Source organism: Alternaria atra (genome assembly GCF_907166805.1).
Source record: "Alternaria atra isolate CS162 genome assembly, contig: 21, whole genome shotgun sequence".
Lineage (NCBI taxonomy): Eukaryota > Fungi > Ascomycota > Dothideomycetes > Pleosporales > Pleosporaceae > Alternaria > Alternaria atra.
The window spans coordinates 5,813,568-5,825,739 of record NW_025091319.1 but is presented as its reverse complement, the minus strand read 5'-3'; the positions used below and the strand labels follow the sequence as shown (position 1 = coordinate 5,825,739).

General features: G+C 50.9%; 6 protein-coding genes across 6 annotated transcripts; 3 read left to right on the top strand and 3 right to left on the bottom strand.

Moving 5' to 3' along the window:
* Positions 1-743: 743 nt before the first annotated feature.
* On the top strand, positions 744-1,325 carry ALTATR162_LOCUS2364 (uncharacterized protein; the record flags this gene model as incomplete). The annotated part of the gene is made up of 1 exon (XM_043309968.1): positions 744-1,325. One exon carries the CDS (start codon positions 744-746, stop codon positions 1,323-1,325), a length of 582 nt encoding a protein of 193 aa, XP_043165903.1.
* A 522-nt stretch (positions 1,326-1,847) lies between these two features.
* On the bottom strand, positions 1,848-2,552 carry ALTATR162_LOCUS2363 (uncharacterized protein; the record flags this gene model as incomplete). The annotated part of the gene is made up of 3 exons (XM_043309967.1): positions 1,848-1,943; positions 1,999-2,176; positions 2,383-2,552. The coding sequence occupies 3 exons, from the start codon at positions 2,550-2,552 to the stop codon at positions 1,848-1,850; spliced, it is 444 nt and encodes a 147-aa protein (XP_043165902.1).
* Positions 2,553-2,995: 443 nt separating this feature from the next.
* ALTATR162_LOCUS2362 (uncharacterized protein) lies at positions 2,996-4,598 on the bottom strand (the record flags this gene model as incomplete). Its single annotated transcript, XM_043309966.1, has 4 exons — positions 2,996-3,753; positions 3,816-3,904; positions 3,955-4,235; positions 4,287-4,598. 4 exons carry the CDS (start codon positions 4,596-4,598, stop codon positions 2,996-2,998), a joined length of 1,440 nt encoding a protein of 479 aa, XP_043165901.1.
* A 1,245-nt stretch (positions 4,599-5,843) lies between these two features.
* On the top strand, positions 5,844-7,525 carry ALTATR162_LOCUS2361 (uncharacterized protein; the record flags this gene model as incomplete). The annotated part of the gene is made up of 4 exons (XM_043309965.1): positions 5,844-6,096; positions 6,147-6,960; positions 7,014-7,341; positions 7,394-7,525. 4 exons carry the CDS (start codon positions 5,844-5,846, stop codon positions 7,523-7,525), a joined length of 1,527 nt encoding a protein of 508 aa, XP_043165900.1.
* A 336-nt stretch (positions 7,526-7,861) lies between these two features.
* ALTATR162_LOCUS2360 (uncharacterized protein) lies at positions 7,862-9,390 on the top strand (the record flags this gene model as incomplete). Its single annotated transcript, XM_043309964.1, has 7 exons — positions 7,862-7,918; positions 7,968-8,125; positions 8,175-8,257; positions 8,313-8,322; positions 8,378-8,840; positions 8,890-8,967; positions 9,016-9,390. The coding sequence occupies 7 exons, from the start codon at positions 7,862-7,864 to the stop codon at positions 9,388-9,390; spliced, it is 1,224 nt and encodes a 407-aa protein (XP_043165899.1).
* A 183-nt stretch (positions 9,391-9,573) lies between these two features.
* ALTATR162_LOCUS2359 (uncharacterized protein) lies at positions 9,574-11,011 on the bottom strand (the record flags this gene model as incomplete). Its single annotated transcript, XM_043309963.1, has 3 exons — positions 9,574-9,882; positions 9,943-10,610; positions 10,702-11,011. The coding sequence occupies 3 exons, from the start codon at positions 11,009-11,011 to the stop codon at positions 9,574-9,576; spliced, it is 1,287 nt and encodes a 428-aa protein (XP_043165898.1).
* Positions 11,012-12,172: the final 1,161 nt, after the last annotated feature.

Below are 12,172 nucleotides of genomic sequence, written 5' to 3'. Positions count from 1 at the left end.
GTTGACGAAACTCCACGACGAAGAGTACTCTACACGTGGTCGGCTCCCTCATCTCGCATATCCATATGGGCATGTGAGCCTACGTTGGAGTCCGACGAATGAGTTTTCCGCGTCGCTAGAGGAGAGACGGTGGATCGATTGGGCGGATGAAACGGGCGAAATGAGGTACTATTCTAAGAGGAAGCCAGGGCTGTACATCTGGAAAAAGTTAAAGGAGAAGAGACAGGGCCAGGTGAAGAAAGCGCTTAAGGGGCTGTTCAAGCGGTCGTAGCTAAGCACGTGTTCACAGACAGTATAGGTGGCTCACGGAGGATACATAAGCACTGTATGATCCGAAGATCCATTGTGGTGTTACACGTGTTGGTATCAAAGCAGGCTAACGCAACCATGACACCTTTCTATGGCCTTGTATCTGCTGTACGTCGCTGTAAATTTCGACAAAGTGCTTCCATCGACCCAGGAACTATTTACCATTATACTGTGCGCGTAACGCGAATACAGTGGCTCTTAAGAATGCATTCGAAAGTTCTACGTGTAACACGTACCTACCCGACGGCTACCACAATGAACATCCACAAACAGAGTGAACATGCGTTTGCACGACCCACTTCCAGCTCCTTCCCTATTCAGCCCATTAAATCCCCATTCCTGTATTCCGAAGTATAGAAGACCCACCACTCGTATGCCCTCAACTTTCCAGACTTATTCAGCCACCACTACTAATCATCAGTCAAAGAAACACAATGAGCCTATCCGATTCAGCAAAAGCGGGTATAATCATGGCAGTCCTCTCGTTCCTACTCCTCGGCTTGGTCATCCTTTACTGTACCAACCGTCATCACCAGCGAAACACCCCCTCGAAAGCAACAACTACGTCTTCCCCCATAGGTTCAGAGTCTCCAAAGTCCTCCCCGCCGCAGCTTACGGGCACCAACAAGCGCACCGGTATCCTAGGCCTACAGCGTCAACAACAACACACGCGGTACCCAAGCCTAGAACACGGATCTGGTCCAACTCTGGTCACAACGCCCCCGCCTAACACACCAGCAGTCGATACGATTAGAGCAGTTATAACTACACCTGCGACATCTTCAGCGTGCATTAGGGTGCAGCCTCCTGCTACTGGGGCATCGAACAACCGGAGTAGTTTGCATCAGGCCATGTTAGATGTGGGTGCAGAGGACAGTCAGAAGAATTGCAATGATTCTGTCGAGGAGGACGGTGAGGATATTAAGACTAAGAATTTGAAGAACAGCCCCGCCGGCAAAGCATATACCGGAGCTTGGCCTTTGCGCGATATCAGCAGTGCGTATGATGATCGATGAATTAAAAAAACTACAGTGCTGATTTTGCTGAGTAGACTGATATTGCGTCGATAGAAGTAGCGTATTACCGACGAGTAATCTCGTAAGGTGGATAGAGTATGCATAAATGTGTTTCAACTCAACTGAGAGCTGGTGAGCTCACGAGACACACACACACACATAGCTACCCCATCTTTCCTGGCTTCATACTAGAGTTGAGACCGGGAGTAGAACTCACTTACCTAGTTCTTATCTACAACCATTCTTGATTCACATCACTCCAACATCACATCACGCATAGGGCATGGGTAGGGGAAATGGCAATCAAGCGTCATCCTCGTGTCTTGCGACATTAGGACTCAGCGACACCTAGTGGGGGAGAACCTTTTGTTTCATTGACTCCTGATCATCATGCCGCCGTATATAGCCGTAAAACCATGCCATAGTCGTGGCAGAAGAAACCCTTTCCCAGACACCATATTTTCAGTAAGCCGAGAAAGGAGGAAGAAGGGAGACCGGCGGGTCGCGCGTACGCATTCGTATTTACGAGCGGGCGGGGCGGTCGTTGAAGCGGCGGGGACCGCGCTCGACGATTTGTTGTTGGGAGACGGCAATGACGTTGGTGGGGATGCTGTCGAACTATTGAGTGTGTTAGTGAACGAGACCACATAGTATGAATAGAGGAGCAACGTACACCCATGCTCTTGAGCAGGTCCTTGGTCTCCTGGTCGACGTCGAGCGAGCCAGACTCGCTGTTCTGGGTGAAGTCGAGAGCGGAGATCTCGGGGACGTACTGGTCCTTTCGCTCACGCTCCTCTTCTTGAAGCTTGAACGAGATACCACGAACGGGACCACGCTGGATACGCTTCATCCTACGAGTTGTTAGTCTGATATCTGGTGAAATAGAGCGAATTGCCCATTGAGCGTTCCAGCTATGGCAAGTGAGCGGCTTTCCCATTCAGGTGCCAAAGAGCCTGCGCAAAGCCATTGCAAGACGCTGCTCTGCGCAGACCACTCTAGACCATCTAGGACCCAGCCCCTCACTATCGTCGCCGCAACCCTCGGTGTGTACACGTACAGATGAGTGGTGTATCCGGCAATCTTGTTCCTGAGCCTCTTGGAGGCAATGATGGCGATCTCATCACAGATCCTCTTGTTGGTCTCGAAGTCCAGCGACAACTTGGGGTAGTAACGCTCAATGATGACCTTGGCGGACTTCTTGACGGTCTTAGTTCGGACGCGACCCATTTTGGCGACTTGTTGTGTGAGCTGGAAGAAGAGGTTGTCGTGGGAAGGGGCGGTGGCTGTCGGGTTAGTTGGATTGTCGCTGGAGAGTAGAAATGTCGGCAGACGGCTCGAGAATTCGCGTAATGTGTGTGGAGGTCTGTGCGCGTGGCTAGTCGGTAAGGGTTTAGCGCCAATACAGGAGGTGGAGTTTTGACAGTTACGAACACCATCTTGCAGTATGCAGCAGTCAAGAAGAATTTGTATCGTGTATGTGTCATTGGTATCTCTCGCTTGCTGATCACTAATGTTTGGAAAGAAGAACGCTCAAAGAAAGTGCATCACGGATGCTCGCTAACAAAACTTGATCAAAACCCTTGCAGACCACTTGCACTGAAACCCCAAACACCATAGTCTTGCGTTTACCAATTTGAGGTGGTGAACCTGATGTAGCCATGTGGCTGTCGCTAGTGACCGCCCTCCGCACCGCCCTCCGCACTACCAGCTGAATCACCGTGGTGTGCGGGATCAGGAAAGTAAAACGCGCAGATTGCGATGATGACGTACGTCATAACGCAAAGCATACCCTCGAGGTAGTTCGAACTCCTATCACGAAGGAAAGAGCCCACCGCCAAAACTGCAAGAATCAAGGCGACAGCGTCGAAGATGGCGAAGTTGTAGTCCATGCCGACACCAATACCCCAGCCAACAAGTACCACGAGCGGCGCGTTGAACAAGGCGGTTTGGATAGACGCACCAAGAACGTGAGCGAGAGCCATGTTGATTTGGTTGTCATAGGCTTCGTCGATGGCGAGGAGATGTTCGGCGACCTTTTCAACAAGCGGGATCAAGATAAGACCAATAAAGGCGTCACTGACACCACGCTCTACGATATGCGGAATTTCGAGGACAAGAGAAATGGCTATGAGCGCTACGCAGGCCAGTGAGAGGAGAAGAGCGACAATGACTTCAGTCATTGTAAGCTTGGGCTTCGCCAATTCCTCGTGGCGATCCTTGTCCTTGTGGTCGTCTGCTTCGTAAATCTCATGGAGCAGACCGTCGTGCGAGACTGTCTGGAAGTACAAGTAGATCAAGTAGCCTATAATAGAAATAATGGCCACACCCCGGGAGATCTTACGAGTGTTGTAGGCGATGTCGACGTTTTGTTCGTAGTCGGGGTTTTGGAAGAGATATGCGTAAAAGACAGCAGGAAGTACAAGCGCGGCTACACAGGTTAGCATCGAAAGTCGAACGAGGTATAGGGAGGTATGATGGGGATTGACGTACTAGCAGCGACAAGCATCAAACCACTACCATTCTCAGAGACAGCGGGATGAAACTCTTGGTGATCATTCTTGAGACCGCCGAAAACGAAACTAAAGCAAGTTAGTGCGATGAATCGATCGATGATCAAAAGAGTGCTTACCATGTTCCGAGGCAGAGGAGCAGGTTGGCAAGGATGGATCCCAAGATGGCAGCCTTAATGACCTGTACGTTGGAGTCGCCTTTAGATGTCCCTATTAGGACCATGAACAGAATGATTTCAACGACGGAACCGAATGTCGTTTCAAGGACAACAGCAAAGGCCTTGTTGGGCATCTTGCGGGAGAATTCCTGGCCAGCGAAGCCGAGCAAGTTCGCTGCCGGCAACATAGCAATGTAGTTGGTGATGAAGATTGCCAGATGCCATTCAGGTTTCGCAAAGTGCTGTTGAAATTGTCAGTATATGCAAGCCGTACCTTGGTATACTAGACTTACCAATGCGATGGCGATAGGTACGATAGGCCATAGACAGTTGACTAGCATGGACGGCGTGCTGCTACTCCTGCCAGAAATCACAAGAAACTTGATTGGGTTGAACCCTCTTCTGCCACTCTCGCCCTCAGGATGAAGGCCCGGAGTCACCTTATGACCATTGTGGTTGTACTGTGGCAGAGCCGAGCGACGTCTAGATCTATCACGGCGGTCGTCATTGCGTGTGGTCTTTTCGGTGGTATATTGTCGTTCTCGCGATGAGCGGTGCCCGTGGCCGCTGGGATAGTCTCGCGAGCTTCTTGAACGGTGCGCCATGGTGTTCGTAAAGTAGGTTGCTTGAGGTGTAGTATTCACAGTCAATGGGCGCTAGGTGCGGGCGTTGACTGCACGGGTGAGGCCTTGCGGTGCTTGTTTCAGAGCGCGCGTACTACTGAACCTGCAGCAATTGCAGTCTGCAAGGCAGCAATTGTAGAGGAACTGCAAGAGGGCAGGTAAAAAGGAAAAACAAGAGGGACGGTGAGACTAGACATTGTAAAAGGGCCGGGCGTCATTTCGGAGAGAGTAGTATACTTCCTTGTTTACGAGGTGCACAAGGTCGCGACCGATGTCCCCACTACAACACACAGCCTCGACGCTATGATCGCTAAACAACGAAAATGTCACAGCGGGCCTACACCGAAACTCTGCGACTGGCTAACACAATGCCATTCAATCAGGCTCCATTGGTCCTGCCACATGTTCATCTGTTGTCTAGCTGAGCTTATTTGCACCAGACACGTCACCAAGCACCGCACAACGTCCCTGGCAATGCTTGATACCCCTTGGCTGCGTCTTGATGCGGATTCGTGAACAGGGTTTCAGCTCCATGCACATTGACGTGGGCCCAGACTCCACATCTCAGGTTTAACAAGGGGCTGGCGGAAGGGTCCCGATCTCCACTATGCAGATGCGAGCTACTCGATGGCGGACTGGATTTACCCAGCCTTCAGATGTCACCTGCATCGACCGCGCTAATGAACACAAGTGCAGAAGCATGATGGCTATCGAACTTTGAACGAACACTTAGGTTACCCCATCGATCGCAATGTCAAAAAGGCCCGACGAGTTGCGAATGATGACGATCGAATATTTATTGCGATTCAACCTGAACTTGAATATAAAAAGTAATACCGACGGATATTCGGACGCGATGATCAGGGTTTCGTTCGAGCTCAAGCTGATTGGCTTCTGAAGGGTTGTTGTACCTTGCATACGACAGACTAGTGTCGGCATGGCTACATGGTTGTGAACCTCTCCAGAGCTACTTCTTTATAGTATGATTCTCTTCCCACTTCGCGCTCCGCAATACTAGACAATGAGGTTTGAAAACAAACAAAAAGTGCCAATAAGTATCTGACGTACGCTCGAGCGTGATAAGTCACCTGGCTTCGCGCACGGGGACATGTGTTATCGGAAGGCGCGTGCTAGCGTCATGGCAACAGCGACACATCTATCAACATAGAAACATCATCCATCCACCCCGTCTCATCTCCACATCTTTCCATCCTCGCAACCTACAATATGGTCTTCTACTCGGGATTTGCGCTGTGCGCAGCCATCACAAGCGCAACAGCGCTCCAGGTTCCGCTTCTGTCGTCCAGTAATCAAGCGCCGCTCGGACATCCACATGGAACGAAACCTTTGGTCAACTCTACAGAGCTTCAGGACCTTATCAGTGGGGATAGGTTGATGGCGCGCGCGAAGAAGATGTACGAGATCGCGAAGCTTGGCGAAGAGGAGTACAATCACCCTACCAGAGTCATCGGGAGTGCTGGTATGTTTGCGCACGTGACGTGTCGCTTGCTGATGCTGACAACCCTACAGGCCACCTCGGAACGCTATCTTATATTTACGAAACAGTCCTTGAGCTTGGTGACTACTACACGATCACCAACCAGTCTTTCCCAGCTGTTTCTGGCAATGTCTTTGAGTCGCGTCTTGTCATTGGCGACGGCGTTCCCGAGTCTGCAAGGCCTATGGGGTTAACACCAGCTACTAAGGACAAGGAGCCGGTGCATGGTGATCTTGTCTTTGTCGAAAATGAGGGTTGCCAGGAATCTGACTACCCGGACTCGGTAGCTGGTAACATCGCCTTCGTGAAGCGTGGTGTCTGCCCCTTTGGTACTAAGTCTGAACATGCCGGTCGCAAAGGTGCTGTTGCTGCCATTGTCTACAACTACGAGAAGGATGCTGTTTCGGGTACCCTTGGCACGCCATCACCTGATCACATTGCCACATTTGGTCTATCTGGAGAGGAGGCTGAGCCAGTTCTGAAGAAGCTCGAGAAGGGAAAGCGCGTTGATGCGATCGCCTATATCGATGCCGAAGTGAACTCGATTCTGACCGTCAACATTGTCGCACAAACGACAGCTGGCGACCCGGACAACTGTGTGATGCTCGGTGCTCACAGTGACAGTGTCACTGAAGGTCCCGGAATCAACGATGATGGATCAGGCACAATGTCGCTGCTCGAGGTTGCTACCCAACTTACCAAGTTTAACGTTACCAACTGTGTGAGGTTTGCCTGGTGGGCAGGTGAAGAGGAAGGCCTACTGGGTTCTGACTACTACGTCGCCTCTTTGCCCGAGAAGGAGAACCAGAAGATCCGTCTCTTCATGGATTACGACATGATGGCCAGGTAGATAATATCACCGTATGCGTGGTCAAAGGGCTGCTACTAACTTGTTCCAGTCCGAACTTCGCCTACCAAATTTACAATGCTACAAACGCGCTGAATCCCAACGGATCGGAAGAGTTGCGCGATCTGTATATCGAGTGGTACAAGGATCAAGGTCTAAACTACACCTTCATCCCCTTCGATGGCCGCAGCGACTACGATGGCTTTATCCGAAATGGTATCCCTGGTGGTGGTATTGCCACTGGAGCCGAGGGTATCAAGACTGAGAAGGAGGTTGAGATGTTTGGTGGAAAAGCGGGAGATTGGTATGATAACTGCTACCACCAGCTTTGTGACGATATCTCAAACCTCAACGAGACCGCGTGGGTTGTTAACACCAAGGTATGTGCTTCCGAAAATTGATGCAGAGAGGGATCCCGCTAACGCTCCGCAGCTCATCGCTCATTCCGTCGCGACATATGCGCGCTCCTTCAAGGGTTTCCCGAAACGGGAGCTTGAGGCGTCGGTCAAGTCTACGGCGTACAGGGAGGACGTGAAGTATCATGGGAATAAGCTTTTCATCTAGGATCTGACCTTGTCGTCCTTTCCGGTGTAAAGTCTAGCCTGCGTTGGATTTGTTTGGGTTGCATATATTATATCGTCGATGAATACAAACACGTTGCAGCAATTAATGTTTTCGAATCACGTGAATGTCTGACACAGAACCCCCTCTCAATCAGAAGAAAATTTGTAGCCTCACGATGACAAGATGTGTTTGACTGGTTCCTAGAGTGGATCCAGAAATGTACAGGAATTAACGATGATTGACACCAGGGAGTCGCGCTAAGCGAACGGGCCGCAGCCGACTCATCGGTCGCAATGTCGCGTCGGCTGCGGGATGCGAATAATCCCCAATCCCACCATGGCACCCATCTCGATGCCTTCAGCGCTCACTTTTGAGCTGCTGGGCAAGTGTTCAGTATGTGGTGTTTGATGACTGCGTCTTCGACATATCCTGACAGCACCAGGTTACCAAAGCACGCGCTGCAACGCTGCATCTGCCCCATGGCCCTGTACCCCTCCCCATTTTCATGCCTGTTGCGACACAGGCCTCACTCAAGGGCCTCACGCCAGATCAACTGGAAGACCAGAGTTGCCGGTTGTGTCTAAACAACACATACCATCTGTAGGGCAAACTTCCCGCCTCTATGCCAGCAGTTGCTGACTTGAGGGAGAGGCCTTAAGCCAGGACAAGCAACACTCGATGCCATAGGCGGCGCGCACAAGCTGCAGTCATGGCCACACAATATCCTCACAGGTGCCAAACACAATAGCATACTAGGATAGAGAGGCGGAAGTGCTGACTACTGCAGATAGTGGTGGGTGGGTGATGCCTCCAACCTCGTCACAATCTCGCAATAGCTGACGCCGACACCAGCTTCCAGATGGTATCACTACTCAAACTTGCCAAGGTCACTGAGGAAGGTGTCCGCTTTCTCAGTCCCCACGATGGGTCGCCTATGCTGCTTACGCCCGAACACTCGATATCCCTCCAGAACTCGATCGGCTCCGACATTATCATGCAGCTCGATGATGTTATCGTCACTACCTCGCCCGATCGCGCACGTATGAAGGAAGCTATGGAACGCTCGGTACGCTGGCTTGATCGCTGCATACAAGCACACAAGTACCCGGAGAGACAGAACCTGTTCTGCATCATACAAGGGGGCTTGGATCTGGATATGCGACGGGAATGTACGGCTGAAATGGTTGCGCGAGATACACCAGGCATTGCAATAGGAGGCTTGTCTGGCGGAGAGGAAAAAGCGGCATATTGTGATGTCGTAAAGACATGCACCGACCTACTTCCTGAGAAGAAGCCGCGATATGTCATGGGCGTGGTATGTGTCGGATGATGTCCACTACACCACAATTTACTGACCAGCCTAGGGCTATCCAGAAGATTTAGTCGTGTCCGTAGCACTCGGCGCAGACATGTTCGATTGCGTATGGCCGACGCGAACGGCCGTAAGACATGCTTCACATTCCCTCCTGAACCACGCTGATATCTTCCAGCGTTTTGGCAACGCCATCACTGCCCACGGTAGCCTCAACTTACGTAACGCCGCTTACTCTGACGATTTTGGCCCCGTCGAAGAAGGCTGCAAGTGCACTTGCTGCCGTCCAACATCCGAAGGTGGACTTGGTATCACTCGGGCATACATCTATCACGTTACCGCAAAAGAGACTGCTGGGGCGCATCTTCTCACCATGCACAATGTGTATTACCAGCTCAACTTGATGAGATTGGCGAGAGAGGCCATCATGCAAGACCGATATCCGCAGTTCGTCAAGGACTTTTTTAGTAAGCTGTACAGCGGAGAGAAAGAGAAGTATCCCACATGGGCGGTGGATGCACTAAGAGGTGTTGGCGTAGATCTACTTAGCTAGTAGATGGACGCAACGTACAAGCGTTAACAAAAATCTGGAAGCCTTACTCTGCCTTGCTCTCCGATTGCGAAGACATCCACTGGAGAAACGGATGCGTCGACGCATCAATGCAGATTCATATAATATCTCAACAGTCCAAGACCATTGCTATTGAACTTCCAATACACAAGCCGCTTATTCCCTCTACGACTCATACTCCGGCGGGCTCCAAATCTTCGTCGAGCCAAACGCCGGAAGAATCTTTCCAAGTACGCCACTGAACTTCTGAATATACGGATGTGAAAGCGTGCCGGTCACAGTATTGAATATCTTAATTCCCCACTCGGTCTGCGGGTTTGCAATCTGCGGTGCACCTGGAATGAGCTTCTGCGCCTTGTCGACGTATTCTCGGGCAACGCGTTCGTAGTTTGCTAGTGCGGTAGGGATATCATCTTGGTTGCGGGAGATCTCGCCAGCGAGAACGTAGGCGCCTACTATAGCTGCTCCGGTACCCTGTTACCGGCATTAGCATGGAAGCTTCGATACCAGCAAGTCAGACTGAGGAAAACTTACAACACCAGAAATTGGACTCGGACAATACGCCGCATCACCCACCAGAGCCACACATCCCTTATGCCAGGTGTCCATCTTCACCTGCGCAATCTGCTGCATGTAGAAGTCATCCGCCTTCTTCATCTCTCGTATACAACGTTCGGTTTGCCAGCCCGCATCTTCGAACTCCTTTTCAAACCACGCTTGTTGCTCTTCCCTTGTTCCGTTCTTCAGCAACTTGTCTAGCTCGTCGAAGCGACTCAGGTTCGCATCGGTAACAGCGAGATAAGCCCTCGTCGTACCATACTGATCAGGCCGTAACAAGAAGAGCCGGCCACGCGATGCATTGTACCACTGTGCATACTGGGTGTCGGTTGGATCGCGAGGCATGGTGAAGAGAGCAGAGTACTGTCCAAGACGGTACAGGTAGTCATCGTTGTTAGGTCCGTGACCGAAAACCATGCGGCGGGTTCGTGACATTTGGCCGTCGCACCCTATGACGACGTCAAATTCTGTGGGAGGGAGTTTGCCGTTCTTGAAGGTGACGAGGGCTTTGCCGTCTTTGGACTCGTCCTGTTTGATTTCGGTGGCCATCTCATCAAAGATGTAGGTTATATTTGGGATGGGTTTTGTGAGTTCATAGACGATGCGTGCCATGTCGCCTCGCAGGATTTCGTACTCGCTTGTTGCTGTGATGGAGTTAGGTTGGGCTCTTGTTGCATCTTGAAAGTTTCCTCTCCCCGTCGTCTTTCTGTTCACTAGACATAAGGAACAACATACCACTTTGTCTCTCCTCCTCTCCGGTAGCTTCAAAAGTCGCCCGCCTCTGGCCATCCCGGTATACAAATTGCATGCCAACTTCGGTTGTAGTCTTCTCTTTCACTTTGTCCAATACTCCCATCTTCTTCACAATTGGCAAACATGAAGAGCGAAGATCTACGGCTTGCCCACCTAGTCTTGGTTCGGGCGCACGTTCTACAATGGTGATTTGGCATGCTGGCATGAAGCGATGCAGCCAGTATGCTGTAACAGGACCGGCGATACCGGAGCCAGATATGAGAATGTTGAGGGGACGTGTAGCGGATGGCATCTTGTGAGCGATCGGGGAACTTGACGAAGGCTTGGAGAAAGGTTTTGGGTGCTGAGTGGCTGAGATAAGATTCTGACGCAGGTGTGGAAGGCACTGCAGCTAAACGTATACAACAAGTTGAGAAGAGTAGTGCACTCGTGGATTTATCGAACCGGACGTCCGCACATCTACATTATATATCCTTCCATCATCCCTCTCTTTCGGTCCTTTGCATGCACCCTGATTGTACAACTTTCCCTTACGCCAGGTGCACCCTACTAGGATACAGACAGTATCGCGAGTCGGAACTCCGTGCTTGCTACTTGCAGATCGGGTTCTCAGGCGCTACGGCGAAATTTTACCGTTGCCAATGACATCACCAGGGTTCCAAGACAATCGGTTCCGCTAAACTCAATTCTTGGGGTTTCGGCGATTGGATACAGAGTTGTTTGTGTTCTAGGCGTGCAGTTGCGCATGGGCAAAATCTTGAAAGGCTGTCGGTTGTCCATTATCTTCCGGTACCGTAAGAGACGCGAAGCAGCTCGTATTTTTTGCTTCAACGGGCCTAATATGAAATCAGAGGATACAAAAGTTCCGGTAGAATCCCGGCGTTGCTGATAAGGCCTCCACACTACGATGCCTACACTGGTCAGGCCTAGGTGCACCTCTCAATGTCTGCATTATTACTATAGATGCGATTATCTGATCATTTTTTGTGCACTGATCTATGGATCCTACAGAATCACATACGCAACCAACGGTTCTGTTGGCACAACGGGGTGACCCATTGCTCCATAACGCCTTTTCTCGCTACCAGGCACTGCCACTTGGACAATGTCGCACGCATGATTGTCCGCTTCAACCCGTCTAGACATCGGTACTCTTTGGTTCCATGCTCTCATCTTCATCATCGCCATCACTGATCGACGCTTGGCCAGTCCGCTCGACTAACTCAATGTCTGTCAAACTATGGCCCACGCGTCCTACGCCCTCATCTGCTTCTCTTGATTCTACACCAGACACGTTTCTTGGCGAGTTAGAGCATATCTCTTCTTTGTCTTCTGGAACTTCTTTCTTCACGTCCGCTTTTCCTTGGTTGTCTTTCAGCTTGCGGCGTTCTTGTTCTCTCAAGTAATTTCATCATTAGTCCCTTCCCACGTTCCGCTTTCTCTATCTCACGTT